Raw genomic sequence first — 15,277 nt, 5'->3', positions numbered from 1 at the left:
CATATTACTCAGGTTATAAGATCAAGGAATCATATTTTTTTTAACCTTCTCTAAGCTATGCCTGCTTTTAATGACCTTACTATTCCTAATAGCTTTCTCTTTTCCAGGCAGAAGAGTCACTTATCTTTTCTTGTGATCATCCTTGTTTCCCTTCTCAGTATGTGTACACATACTGGGAATATACATGTATGTGTGTGTGTATAAGTTTAAAAAAAGTTAGGAAAACACTGTCAAGGAAGGACCAGAACACAGCCTTTATGATGCCAACAGAGCATGAGTTTACAGAAAATACAGTCCCTATTTTTTTCTCTTCACAATAAACATTACACTTTTGGACAATGCTGTGCCTCCACCTCATCCTCTCCCTATCCAAGTAGCAATAAACATTTTAAAGTAAAACGCAAAATGCGTAAGCGCTTGTTTCCCACTCCTTCATTCTGCAGGCATTCCTTTCCACTTGACATTTTATTCCACTGCAATTGATATCAGATTCTTTTCATGTAATTCTAAATAATTCAGTAGCCACAGGAAGATTTATTATCTCACTGTTCCTCCCCCTTTCCAAATGGTTTATTAATGTAATCGATATCACAACACAATATTACTGGAGGACTCTACATGCAGCCACTTTCTGTTGTGAAAATGATTTCATTCTGACTAGAGGATACATTTTACATTTCCAACACAGGACGACCCTGATGGGAAGTTCTGGTAACAAGGTAGAGTAGCAGCAGATAACTCTGTATCTCAAAACCAGTCATAGCGTACTTTTACTCCAGCCATTCAAAAAATGACACTCAAAATGAACACACTCAGGTTCCCAAAGACCTAGCGGTGCAGAAACCCTTTAACCATAAGATGTCTATAACTAATATGGTACAGCAGGCTTCAGTAAAATCATAAGCAAAGGATTAAGTTTTAACTAGCACACTTTCACCAAAACCAAAGTGTGTGTGGGGAACGGGAGCAGAAGAAAGACATCAGAAGTTGGTAGCGATCAATGTAACTGCTGTTTCTAAGGCAAGTACCAACGGTAGCTGCAGAGACATATTCTGATTACTACACATGAAGATGTCACTGTCTTCAGACATAAGAAAAATCTTTGTTTCCCCTATGGTTCCTCCCAACAGCTCAGAGAGATGATCTGCTCTGACTTAGCCAGACTGTTTTCTTTATTGATTTCTTTCAGGGCAGTCTCCATAGCAGACTTAATGTAGCTTTATCTCTGGCTCTAAATCTACCTGGACCTCAACTAGCCTGGCCTGGTGTCGTGGTTTGAGCTCAGAAGGAAACTGAGCACCATGCAACCACTCACACCCACCTTCCCCCCAGTGCTAAGGGGAAAATAAGCAAAGACGCTGCTCACTCCCCGCTTCCCCCCCAGCCCTGAGAAGGAGGAAAGCAAAAGACCCAGGAAACTGAGATCAGGACAGGGAGGGGTGATATCATCCTTTAAGGCACAGGCAAAAGACAGGCTCATTAGGGGAAGAAAAAAAGAACGCAAATTTAATACAGACACTAACAACACTTAACAGAGCAGGGCCATGAGAAGCATTACCACATGTTGGAAACACCTTCCCCCACCTCTTCCTTCTTCCCGAGATCAGCTTTGCTCTCAGTACCTCTACCTCCTTCTGCCCAGCAGCTCAGGGGTCAGGGAATGAGGGGTGCAGTCAGTCCTGCCGCTTCTTCCGCCTCAGAGCAGGGGGAACTTCTGGCATTCCTTCCCTTTCTAGTGTGCTCCCCCTCTCACAGGGGACAGTCCTCTGCAAACTCTCTCCGACATGAGTCACTCCCATGGGTGTCTGGGTCACCCCCACATGTTGAAATCCTCCCAGCACCAAACAGCAACAGCGGGGCCTTCTTCCCATAGGGTCCCAGCCTTTTTCAGGTGCAGTCACCTGGGTCAGCATGGGCCTCCCCAACAGGCCACAAATCGGTATCTGTTTCACCACAGACCTCCATGGGTGGTGGGGGGTGGCCCTGGCGTCTCACCATGGGATACAGGGGAGTCTCTGCTCCAGCGCACTTCCCCCTTCTCCTCCTTCCTTCCATTGACCTTGGTGTTCACACAGACATTCTCCTCACAACTCCCACCACTCCTCCCAGGTTCTCCTTCTTAAATACGTAATTGCAGAGGTGCAGCTAATTGGCCCAGCCTTGGTGCAGAGGTAGGTCTGACTTGGAGCCGGGGGAGCTTCGAGAAGCTTCTCAGAGGGGGCCACCGCTGTATCCCCTTTCCCTGCTACCAAAAACACCCGCCACTCACTCAAACCAGGATACCTAGCTACAGAATTCTGACAACTGAGACACGTGCCAACACGCTATAAAATAGAAGTTTCATTTTAGGTTCCTGAACTGGCATCCAGTCATTTACACAACAGGAGTATTAGTTACCACAATGACCAGTCAGTATAGTTTTCACTGAATTAAACATGACAGCAGTTATGGCCACCTGTTTAGTAAATGTTAACAATAACATTTCATTATTCATTTGGCAGAGTCATATATGAATTATATCTTCAAGGATATTTCAACATGCTTTGGCAAGTCCTTGAAAACAGCACCACAATATTTCATTGACACTAAGTTTTGAAGCATCAAACAGCTCTCCAGAAAAAACAGCTTTCAGTCTCATTACTCAAAATGTATTATTTTTAAAGTGCCAAGACCAATGAAAACATTGAATCCCAAGTACTTCCTGCCTGAGACATTCTGCTGGGTGAGAAAATCCTGGGGAGACCAGTAGCAGCCGGTTCACAAGATACAACATTCTCTCACTTGTGTCCAATCTGTACCTCTACAAGCTCAAGTATCAGCATGGCTGTGTGAGAACAGCAGTAGAATATGTTCTCAGCCAACACTGCACCCTTCTGCATCACCTCCAAGAGTTGCTCCAGAACATTCTTGTACTTTACAACTTGCACCTTTGCATAGGCTGAAGATCTGAGTGGTCACCTGCGCAGCTTTTTCCTTCCCTTTTACCTCCTCTTGTAAAAAGACCCAACTGGATCCTGGTGTTCTGGGTGTCAATTATTCTGAACAGGTTAAAGGTGCATGCTTTCTTGTTTTCCTAAAGTTAGCAAGACTTTGTGAGGGACCGACTTTTCCTCTTCTTAGATGGGAAGGTACTGCAAACGCACGGCCTGACTGTGGGACAGCAAGTGGGGTGGGGGTGAGAGTGAAGTTACTGTCCTGAAATGGTGCAGCATTATTCACCAAATCAGCTCCCTTTTCCAAATTACAGCAGAATAGGAAGTGCATCACTGATTCAGGAAGCCAAAAGGCCTCTTTGTCATGAAATGATCTTCTTGCCTCAAGCAAGCATTTTCCCTGCCCTAAATAATTATTTATAATCTTGCTTACAGAAAAATACAAACTGTACTGCACAATAAGTAAGAGCTCTGCCATAATTGATCTGAACCTTATGGGTTTGCAGTTCTGTCATGTTGTATACAGGCAAGCAAGTGCCCATCCCACTGTGGGAAAGATACCATAAATGCTAAGGTAGCTGGAAGATCATACCTGGTATTGATAAAATCATCAATCAATAAAAGGATGCTATAGTATGTTTTGCTATGTTACGTCTTTTAATAAAGGTGTTCAGATAAAAAAAACCCCTTTATTTTAACTTACCATACCACCTCTTGATGGACTGAAACACAGCAGAGGATTGTTTTGGGATAGGAGGGTTCTTAAACAGTAATGTATGAAAGAACTCCAAGGTGCATGGACAAGTCGGTGATTTCAGGGATGACATGTGAGCTAGGTGAAAATGGCTAGCTCTTCAAACACACATGCAACAACCTTCACAGAGCCTACCTCCAGCACAACTGCTATTTTCAGGTTGCAGGAAGGGTTAAAGCTTTCAGAAAGGCTCAGCAGAACAAAATTAAGAGTTGACTGCATTCTCTACCCATATACTTAAAACACTAAGGGGGTTTTCTTGTTGTGTGTTAGAAGTTTCAAGCCTGGGAAAATTCAGCATTGATTATCACAAGAAACCAAACACGTATGTCTTGCACTCCTTCTTCAGAACTTCACAGGTGAACTCTAAATTCTAGCTAGATAACATCACAAACGTAGAAACTGCAATTAAGCTCTCTGCAGTCATGTTCAAATTGGATTTGTTTATTATCCTTTTTACAGTGGAGCCTATGGTCCCTTGAAAGAGATTGCCAAACACTATCCTAGTAGTAATTAATTTAAACCTACTATCATAGTTACAAAGTGGCTCTCAGAAAAATTATTCTGTTTACTGAGTTTTGGTTTTGTCTACTTAGTTTTGGTACTAATTCACTGTTCTTGCTCTACTGTAAGATTGAATCATGCCTGAACTTTTACTATACATATGCAACATTTAAGGTGATCAATACTTAAGCTGTTCATTTGCTGCAAACCATCACTTTTTGGAACAGGCAGAGGTCGGTGAACATTTAAGCAGAAACATAACCATGAGGATGACAATATTTATCTGAACTGTGTGATTCCAGTCTTGCACAGAGTTCATCTACAAAAGGAAAGCTCAATTTAGTTTAGCACCCAGTTTTGGTAAGCCCAATATCATATAATGAAAATTAGGAATTGAACTCATTGATGATTCTGTTCTGCTGTAACACCAGGTTTCACACTTTTAACCAAGCTTCTGTAAACTGAAACAATTGGCTGTGATATAAGTTTTTTTAAAAAAATCTTTTATCTTTAGGTTTTAAAACCTAAAGCATTAAGGGAGACACAGTAAGAATGGAGAATCATAAGGACAAGGCACAGCATTTTTTAGGAAGAGTGGTTTTTGGTGTACTTTAAAAGACGGTTATACTGAACATATTTCAGACACAGTTAATAAGAGCCTTGACTTATAAACATAGAAACAGTGTTTGTGGTAAAACAAGGCATGGCTGCATTTCATTATTTCAAGAGGTACTTAAGAAACTCCACTACTAGTGACCTTTACTTCACACCAACAAATAACTGGCCTGCATTAGTTAAGAAAAAACACAGCACACACAGATAAGGGGTAAAGAGTAAAACTGCAGGTATCAGCTAGATTCACTGTGGGTTTGTATCTGACAACAGTGCACAAATCACATGAGGAAGTTCCCACTCTTAAGACCACCCGCTGCACTGCCCTGGCACAGCTGTTTGTGCACCTCCACACATGCTGTAATGCCACATGATAGTTCTGCTCCCTCATTCAAGTGTCAGACACCCAGGCATCTGGTCACAATGCAGTGGGAGACCCAAGGGCACTAACAGTGTCCTAGGGCTACTTCAACTCGCTCTACTTTCAAACAAGAAGTACTCACATAACCTGTACCAGAACAGAAATCAACATTTCACTTCCTTCTATGAAAAATAATCAGTTTCACTGCTTTGAACTTGGTCACCCAGACTGACTCATCGCTAACCAAATATCTTGCAAAGAAAACTTACCACAACATATTCAAAGAGTAAGTAGGAAAGTTTAAGACAGCACACTCCCACTTGAATAGCTGAAAAGCCCTGAAATTTCCTCAAATTAAGTTTTTATCTTTACTTTCTTTTGGAAGGTCCAGAAGTTGGTTACCTCTCATAGATTTTATTCCATACATTGTTAAAGTGTGAATTGAGTTAGTAATATCAGTATTATTACTACTGAGAAAAATACCATTCTTAGGGGAGATGGGGTACAATATTTCATCTGTTAATACAGTTAGTTTCCTTTACACTTCTTTAAAAACCAAAAGTGTAAGAAAACAAAAAAAACAGGAATTGCACTGTAGCACTGAATGAAAGCAGGAATAGTTTCACATCCACAGTCATATTCTGTGCAGTAAGTGCCATTCAATAGCAGCATTTCTCTGACTAATCCCATATACACAAGGACATTTCAACATTACTGTTGAGCATCAATGTCAGAACACTTCCACAGGAGTTGAGAACGTACCCTACAGACAGACATTCCCTTGTAACACTTTGTACTCCTGTTTTAACAGTGAGCTTTCAAAACTGTCCAAGACATGACAGAAGCATTTAAATACTGTAAGATTTAGTAAAGTTTTGCCTTAGTAAGAATACCACCTTATTTCTATTGATGTTTCTTAACACTAATTTCATTTTTAGTTCAGCTAATGCACAAGTCTCTTTTTAATCCTATGAAAACATCTGGTCCATGAAAAAAACCCAACATGTTTTTTACATACCATTAGTTTCTGCAAATTTCTGAATATCAGCCAGAGTTTTTAGTTCTTTCCTTGGGCAAGCTGATACACACAAAGCAAGAGACTTGATTCTCTGATGTACTAGATCAATGTTGCATGGATCCAAGAAGAACACATACCTAGGGAAGAAAAAAAGGTAAATTCCTTCTATTTTAATTGTTACACTGAACAAAATAAATTTAATTTCAAACTAAAGGATTCAGCCAAGACTAACCTTCAGTCCACCCAGAAACACAGGAAATTTGGAATTATCATAATTGTGTGGGTCAAACAACATATACACCACAAATATATGGATATTTATATACTTCTGGATCAGAGAAAGGATGTTTACCAGATTCAAGTCCATTCAAATGGTGTTGTTCATAAAGCCAGCAGCACTTCTGCCATGACTCTTCACTGATACAAGTCTAAATATTCACAAACAAAGCTTCACTCCAAGCTTAAACTTGACTTCAAGATTTCCAGCTTTTTCCAAAAAGACTTCATAAGATTATACTTATGCTGCAAAAAGCCCATGGCTGTTTTAATGAATACGCATAATACCAGTAATTAAGAACAGCTTTTTGGCTTAGATTGATTTTCCGCGCCACTGGTCCATATGACTGAGCAGATTATTTTAGTATTTATTTTGAAATAAAAATTGTTCAGATATTTCAAGTAGAACTATCTCACGTTCCAGTGCAGTATTTTAAAGAGATTCTATTCGCTAACTTTTCATGATGAGTCACTGTCATTTAAAAACGCAGTGTGTGATGTTTTTAAACTAGCTAACACCTTCTGACTATACAAGTTTCATCAAAACACCAAAACTAGCTAACACCTTCTGACTATACAAGTTTCATCAAAACACTAACACTACAGTATTGTCCATTCAAGGTGTAATACAGATGCAGAATGTTCTTCTATTCTGCAGTTGAACAAGTCTTTCAAATTCCTACAATTCTGGTGATATACTACGCATTGAAATACTCTCCTCATATTATCTAACATTATCATAGGAAAACAACACCAAACTGCCATTTAAAATGACATTTCTATTTTTGCAGTCCTCACAATTGGAATTCATTCTGTAATCAAGAAAAATCCTTTCTGCTTCTAGAGAGCATTTAGGTCCTGCCTGAACCCTTTCAGTCTATACACCAATTGCTGTCTAACTTTCCCCCACAGAAAGACTGTTCTATTATCCAATCTCAGTATACAAGAATTATTAGTACTTAGTACAAAGTCCATCAAAACCCATGTCATCTATAGCAACTGTAATGTGGTAATAGACTACTTGTATTCATAAAACATTCTCTTCCCTTGCCCACACCTCTGTGAAAATTATCCAGTATTATTTCTGTTTTTTTACGTAATACATACTACACATCTCAGGACTCCATAGATCATGAAGTGTAAGAAGCAAGCACAAACACGAAAACTTCTGTCCCACAGACACAGCCTGAGTAACTAACTGCATGTAAGCAATAAGCCACTAATTCCACAGTTTTCCTTTATTTCGAATAAATACTCTTGTTGATACCGAGACATACAGCACTTATGTTAACTGGACACTCCTGCTATAGCTTCCTCTTCATAAGGGCAAGTTCCTGCAGTTGCTATTCCATACCGAAAGGGTACATGGAAGGAGAATGTCTGCTCCTTTGAGGCTATCTGGTCAAAGGAGCTACAAACCAGAATCTACAGAGTCAAACCTGACTGACACAGAAACTACCTCCTGGTAAGGGAGGTAGGCTGTGATGGGACCAAACCTGGTCAGTGGCACTAACTGGTGCAAGTGTGAAAATTCTTATCTTTCAGTAAGATTATCTGGCTAAGCACCTCACCAAACTGTGATGATAAGGAAAAGAAGGGAGACACTCAGACATAAAACTTGACCTATTAGTGTTAATGAAAACAATAACCAGAAACAAACCCAGACAATCATAATAATTGATGGCCTATCAAGAAATCGCAGGCAGGGACTTTGCAACTGATAAGGATGCAAACCCAAAGGTGCAGGATGCAGGAGGGGTCAGTGGGACTGTGCCAGCTGAGGGAATGTGTATGGGACAGCATTCAGGGAGGAACAAAGCAGAGGGCAGACAGAAAGGGGTGTAAAAGGGGACAGTGGCATTTAAGCCAATGTTGGTCAGCACATTGTTCTGACCAAGCCTGTCACCTGATCACTGCAGTCTGTTCTATCTCTCCACTAAATCCTTTCTTAACTCTCTCTCTGCATAATTCCAGTCTCTATCCAATGTGCATGGGTGCTGCAAGGATTAAGTGCCCGTGTGATGGATCTGGTGCCAACAACTGGACTCAGACCAGGGGTTTGGGTACCTGAGGCCTATGGTCTCAGCTACCAAAGTAAGTGGGGTCTCAGTGCCAGTGACTAGGACGGGGAGGGGTCTTGGCTACCAGCCACTGGGGTAGGAACAATGTGTGTCCCAAAAAAAGCAGCTATAGAGGTGAAGGGCTCAGTGTAGGTGGCTGCCACAGGACTGTGGGTCACAGCCCATGGGGTGCTGGCTGTCAGCAGGGGCTGAACATCTGCACTGTCCCCAGAGTGGATGAGTGCATGTATAACTCATGTTTGCTGGCGCATCAGCAAACTCCAAGATGTACCAGCTGATGAGTAGGAGGCTCTGGGTCCAGGCAGAGGTGTCACATGTGTGGAGGGTCTGTGCTGGTATTTGGGGTATCTGTGGGTGTGTAGTGCCTGTGGGACGAGTGCATGAGTGTTTGCTAGTGAGCAGCAAGCTGGACCAGCTGCCAAGTAGGGAGGACCCATGGGGCAGGTAAGGGGGCCTGGAATCTCTGCCTGCCCATGAGAAGGTGGGGACATGGCTGTCTGTGCTTGTGTTTATGTGAGTCCTGCATTGTGGGTGCCATTGAAGGCAGCACCTTGTCACTGCCAGTCTGTGAACCGGCTGTGTCAGTGTCCCATGTGTTTCTGTCCAACCACATCCCTCAGCCGAGGCAGAGACCCTGGGTTCCAGGATGTATTGGGCTGGGCTGCAGTGGCCAGACAGAAGGCTCTTCCAAGTGTCGCTTGACATGTATTACCTAAGGAAACCAAGTCAGGAGTATCAGCATTAACAAGCTAAAATCATCCAGCCCACTTCTACAGTGATTTAAACTCAAGGGCCAAGCTATAATTTTAGTGGCCAGAAGAAATTAGAATATTCTGTAAAATAAACACTACCATTTTAATTCAAGCCTGGAAATTTAGAAATACAGTGCAACTATAGTGCCATATGCAGTTTTGACAGAAGTGTGCTGTGTTACCCTTAAACAGACACATGTAACTCAAACACTGCATTGCGTGGTTCAGAGACAGTTCTAACAGCAATAAAGCAGCTGCAAAGCAAACTCCAAGCTATAAAATCTGTGTTTTCAGTCCATGGTCTAGCAAGACAGAAGTAAGGTTTTTTTAAAATTTCTAGCAGCTGAAACAAGAATCAAAATGCTAAGCACCAGCATTACAAAGGAAAAGGCATTTTGTTTTTTGTTTTTAAAGCTTACTTATTGAAAGTATGTGATTTTACTGCTGAAAATGCCATACTGTGTCACCACAGAACAGATTTTGTTTCTCACTAGAAGAATGTACTTACATGCTTTGTGCTGCAATTTCAGTTATTTAGAATCAACAATAGACTAATTTGTTGATAAGAAAGCAACTTAGATCAGCAATATAAAGACTGAAGTAAACCAAGTAATCACATTGTTAGAGATGCTTCACCATTGAGAATGAAAATTTGTTTGCTATAGAAAATTCAGTATATCAGATTTACAACCTAGGAAGAATCTTTATGTATCTTTATGAAGTATCAGCCCTGCAGAGAAGGACTTGGGGGTAGCAGTGGATGAAAAATTGGATGTGAGCCAGCAATCTGCACTTGCAGCCCAGAAGGCCAACTGTATCCTGGGGTGCATCAAAAGAAGTATGGCCAGCAGGCTGAGGGGAGGTGAGTCTCTCACACCACTCTGCTCTTCTGAGATCCCACCTGCAGAACTGCATCCAGCTTTGGTGCCCCGACTACAAGAAAAATATGGACCTGTTGGAGCGGGTCCAGAGAAAGGCCACAAAAATGATGAGAGGGCTGGAAGACCTCTCCTATGAAGAAAGGCTGAGAGAATTGGGCTCGTTCAGCCTGGAGAAGAGAAGGGTCCGGGGAGACCTTATTGTGGCCTTTCAGTACTTAAAGGGGACTTATAAGAAAAATGTAGAGAGGCTTTTTATGGGGGCCTAGTGATAGGACAAGGGTATAAATTTTAAACTGAAAGAGGGTAGATTTAGATTAGATATAAGGAAGAAATTCTTTACTGTGAAGGTGGTGAAACACTGAACCAGGCTGCCCAGAGAAGTTTGGCTGCCCCCTCCCTGGAAGTGTTCAGGGTCAGGTTGGATGAGGCTCTGAGCAACCTGATCTAGTTGATGAGGTCCCTGACCATGGCGGGGGGGGTGGTTTTGGAAATACATGACCATGAAAGGTCTCTTTGAACCCAAAGCATTCTATGGTTCTGTGATTCTTTGATCTTAACAATCCACTTTTCTGAAAATCAGTTTGTTAAAAGAACCTCTCAAATACAGCGTGATGAAAAGGTTACTTGAGTAAAAATAACTGCATGTAATTTTTAATGTCTTCCTCCTGTCACCGTAATAAAAGTAACAAATTTTAAATTAATCTTTAATTTTAAGGTGATTCCTACACATAAAAAAAAGTAAGGGAAGAGTTTATTTAACTTTCGAAAAGCCATGGTTTCTGAAAATAAGGTCAAGTTGTCCATCCCGAGGCACGTAATTCAAAATAAACCTCACTACGACTTTTCAAAATGCATCATAACTTTTTTTTTTAACAGATCTATACAATAACTTTTCTTCTGCTTTACTACTATTTTGAGCTTATATTGCAATGTGTTTCTTGTTTTCACTTCCAAAAGAAAAATCCAGATTTCTAGGCAAGTAATTGAAAACATAATTTCAAAATGACCAGAGGTTAAGAAAAAAAAAAAAAAAAGCATCAACAACTTTGGCTTCTGACTGGTAACTTACTAGACAAGTGTCCTATTACCTGTTGATGCCTATGAAAAATACAGCGGTCTCCTCTTCCCTTGCAAAAACAGGAAGACAAAGCATCATCATTTTGTACACTATACCTTGATTTTGGAAGCATTACAGATCACATGAACAAGCCTATCTTACCTTTAGGTATTTGGTACACTCTTACGTTTGCCAGTGTTACTGATTTTCTGTCAACCCTCAAGGCACCTCTTTTTACAAATGAGTACTTTACAGAACTGTTTGCTGTGATCTAGAAGTATCTTATCACAATAATGGAGAAGTTAATTAAGTGATCACACTCACTCTAAACAAATTATGGGTAGGGTATACACAGTTTCACTCAACCAAATTCTCTGTATGCCTGCTGCAAACTCTTCCTGGGTTTTCCCACTGCCTAAACCCCAACCATTTCCCTGAGTCAAAGGCATTTATTAAGGTGGAATGCCACTCTAACTCTTCTCTATAGTGGCACATGCACATCTCACACTGGAGTGAACAGTACAAACTGAATTCTGTCCAAGCAGCTACATACTGGTGATCAAAAAAATCAGACTGAACTAGCATTTCACAGACTTCTATTTGGCTGCCATGGTATTTGCAAACAAAAGGTCATTTTTTAACCCCCTTATAACTGCCAGAACTTGAAAAGCAAGGAGCTTGTTTGAAACAGATAGGTTTAATGAGAATTCACTGCCAGGGCTAACTATAATCCTGTGTCTGACTCTAAAGCACAGCCTATTAAACCTGTACTGTATTTTTTTTGTAAAAAGATGCCTGATTCACTGTTGATGAGACCAGGCTTTAAAATTCCCCTTCGCCTCACTGGTTTCAGCGTATCTGATGCACATGGATCAAATCATATCCCTGAAAGAACTCTGCTCTTCACCCTTACCACCCAGATTTCCATATCCACACAGACCACATCCATTTCACTTCCTCATTACAGTGCCTATTGGTTGCTGCAATTTACAAGGAAGAAAATGTTATTTTTACAGATGATTTAGCTTTTCTGCCTTGGACTGGGAAATGAAGACAGAATTACCCTCCAAGCAGAATGAAATAAGAATAACTTCATATTACCAGACCTTAAAGTCCTTTCTTTCTCTACACAAACTGAAATGTACAGGCAGGAAGAAGAGTTTATTTTTACAGTCTGTCCTAAAAGTACTTCAATAAAATAGCATGAATACTCCCATGGACTGCACCTCAGACACTGCAGGACCTCCATGTGCTAGAGACAGATGCAGAGCAGATAGTTGGTTATGAAAAATTGCCAAGCAAATTAAAAAAGCTATAGAGTGTGAAAGCGGGAAGGATCACTCGCTTATGTAAGAACTGGCCTCTTCCAAAGGTGGGTACCCTGGACTATACCAGGCACTTCACTGTGAACAGTTACAGAATAATCTGCCTTGGTAGAAGTTTTTCTCTCTTGTTTCACCAAATAGAGATGATATCCCATATGAGGGTATCCATTCATTTCCTTAGGTCATGCCTCAAGCCATGACGCCTGTATTAGAAAAACACAATCTTTTTGAACCTTATTAAGACTTTGACAAGCAACGGGCTCTGCCTATTAAATCTGTTAAAAATAGCCTCCATTTTTATTTGCTGTCTTTCGATCCTGGCTTTACAAGGGGAAATCATTTAGCAGTGGTAATGTTTCTCCTCATGATGGCCTCATTTCTGTCACATGTAGGAGACTATTACACTATTAATTGTTACATTTCAATAAGCTGTCTGAGTTTCTTCACCTTCACACAAACTCAGACACCATTTATTTCTAAAGGTAAGTTTTAAAATTATAATTTTAAAATTTGTATTTTCTCTCATGTGATGGTTTAGCCCCTGCCGGGGTCTGAGACCACATGGCCGCTGCCCCTCCCCCACAAAGGGAGTGAAATACAAAGCCCCGAGACTGAGATAAGGAGAGGTTTAATACAGCAGTGCAACAGCAATGCAGCAAACAACAACAATAACAGTAATAGTGATAACAATGAACAGACCAAAGTATATACCGATACAGCAGTGAGAGAACCGGCTGCGCCAACCCACACGATCACCGATTCTTCCCGCGATTCGCGCCAGGACATGACGTCCGCATGGTATCTGAATAACCCGGCTAGAGCTCCCCCCCACTGCTGGGGAAACTTAACCCTATCCTGGTTAAACCAGGACATCTCACAAGAATGACAATTTTGGACTGAATACATCTGATTTTAGAAAGCGCTAAAATATTTATATAAAAAAGTAGAAAAATCATGCTGCATAAGTTTTAAGCCTTTCAAGCCTCCCGGAAGCTGTGATTAGATTAAGAAATTATTCTTTTGACAGAAGAAATCTGTAAATGTTTCAGGCTATTTTATTTAACTCAGATTCTTCTAGCAACACACTACCTAGCCACATTAAATCTTAAATCAGATATTCAGAAATCTAACAGTATAGCAACTCAAAATAAGCAGATTTTAGGAAAGAATCCTTCCAAAATAATACATGCAAATTATGGATTTTTTGTCAGTCTGAAAGTAAAGTGTGAAGTAAAAGGCTACCATACTCAGAAATGAAAGACTTTTTAGTTCTTTGAAGTAATCAACAGTGAAGGAAACATCTTTTTTTTGTCAATTAATACCACAGTTCTAAGGTTAGACTAAATAATTTATTTTCTAAAGTCACCCAAGTTGTACAGATGCACTCTGAGCACTGACTGGCAGACAGACCTCAACAGATGTTCACAGGTTTTCAACCTGAGAGTTCAGAATTCTTGTTACTCAGCTCCAATACTGCTATTGCAGTATGATGCTTTTCTGCACAATAGATAGGAAATATCTGCGCTGGTTCTGATCTGTAAGTATGTATTTTAACATGACACTGCTTAACAAGAGCTGCATGCTGCTTAAAAGTTTTGTGCATTTTCTCCACAAGCCACTTACGTATATTCTGCTTACAATTTAAATTTTAAAGTCTCATTTTAATGTGTTGGATATATCCCATATCCTCCTAAACTCCGTGGCAGAAACTGAGCGTAGAATATCAAAAGCAAACCATGCCTACATAGATATCAAAGGTCTGCTCCCAAATCTGAGAATACTTGTCATATCTAAAACTCTAACAAACAAGATTCTTCAGAGGCCTGATACTATCTCCTACATGAAGATGATGCTAAGAAAGGGAAATTCCTCAATGTCTTAGCTGTACTCATACTGCTTGCACATCTGTCAACATATACTCTCCAAGTACTGTTGCTGGTTATTATAAAAGATTGTTGTTCTCTAGGTGAGAAGAGTGGAGAAGGACAAGTAGGAATCAGCATATCTCTTTTCCCATTTTACTGAAAACCACTCTCAAAGGAAGAAAGGTTTTGCCTTTCCTGGTTTACTGAATGAAGCAACTGAATCACATACTCACTTCTTGTGTGTGAGGTCCAGACCACTGTTGACTATTCCCTCCACCTTGACATTTTTCTGTCCACAAATATTTCCATAACTGTCATATCCTGAAAGCAGTCTTGCAGCTGCTCCTGTAGCTATTGAAAAGCCACAGATAAAACCCTGGAGGAGAAAAAAACCCCACAGTTTAGTAATACTCTGACAGCTGGGAAAAGTCACTTCAATTCATTTGTTTCTAAGCAGAGGTTCTTTAAAAATTCTTTCAGACTGAAAAAGGAAAGACAAGGACCATCCATAGAGAACTGTTGTGCAATTATAAAATTGAATGCAAGCCAAAAGAGGATTCAGACATCTAACACATGCATATTATCCAAGCATAGTTAAGAATCTTGTAGGTGTTTTTTTGAGACTCCTACTGTCAGCAAGTGGTGCATGAATCAGAAGGGAGGCCAAGGGCAGGTAGTGAAGGAGAGCTACAAGCCAAGCTGGAGTTGTCAAGGGTTAGCATGCATCTTAGAGGATTCCAGACAGTCCAGATCTTCTTGCTTTAAGATTTTTTTTTTTCCTTCAAATTATGTGCTTTCAAAGATAAGCTAGAATGAAGAGGCTTTTCTGACGTAAGTTCCTTTTAAGAAAATCCTCTA

General features: G+C 40.5%; 1 protein-coding gene across 5 annotated transcripts in view; it reads right to left on the bottom strand.

Annotated features, from left to right (window-relative positions):
- SLC44A1 (solute carrier family 44 member 1) overlaps positions 1-15,277 on the bottom strand; it is a 76,227-nt gene that overhangs the window by 37,987 nt on the left and 22,963 nt on the right. For all 5 annotated transcript variants that reach the window (XM_074856800.1, XM_074856801.1, XM_074856805.1 and 2 more), the window contains exons 3-4: positions 14,653-14,795; positions 6,183-6,319 (exon numbers count right to left, since the gene is read on the bottom strand). In XM_074856800.1, the coding sequence (XP_074712901.1) occupies positions 6,183-6,319; positions 14,653-14,795 (280 nt within the window). The remainder of the gene's footprint in view (positions 1-6,182; positions 6,320-14,652; positions 14,796-15,277) is intronic.

This window comes from Strix uralensis, chromosome Z (assembly GCF_047716275.1).
Source record: "Strix uralensis isolate ZFMK-TIS-50842 chromosome Z, bStrUra1, whole genome shotgun sequence".
Taxonomy (NCBI): Eukaryota; Metazoa; Chordata; class Aves; order Strigiformes; family Strigidae; genus Strix; species Strix uralensis.
The sequence above is the reverse complement of the archived record's forward strand: the minus strand, read 5'-3'. Positions and strand labels throughout refer to the sequence as shown.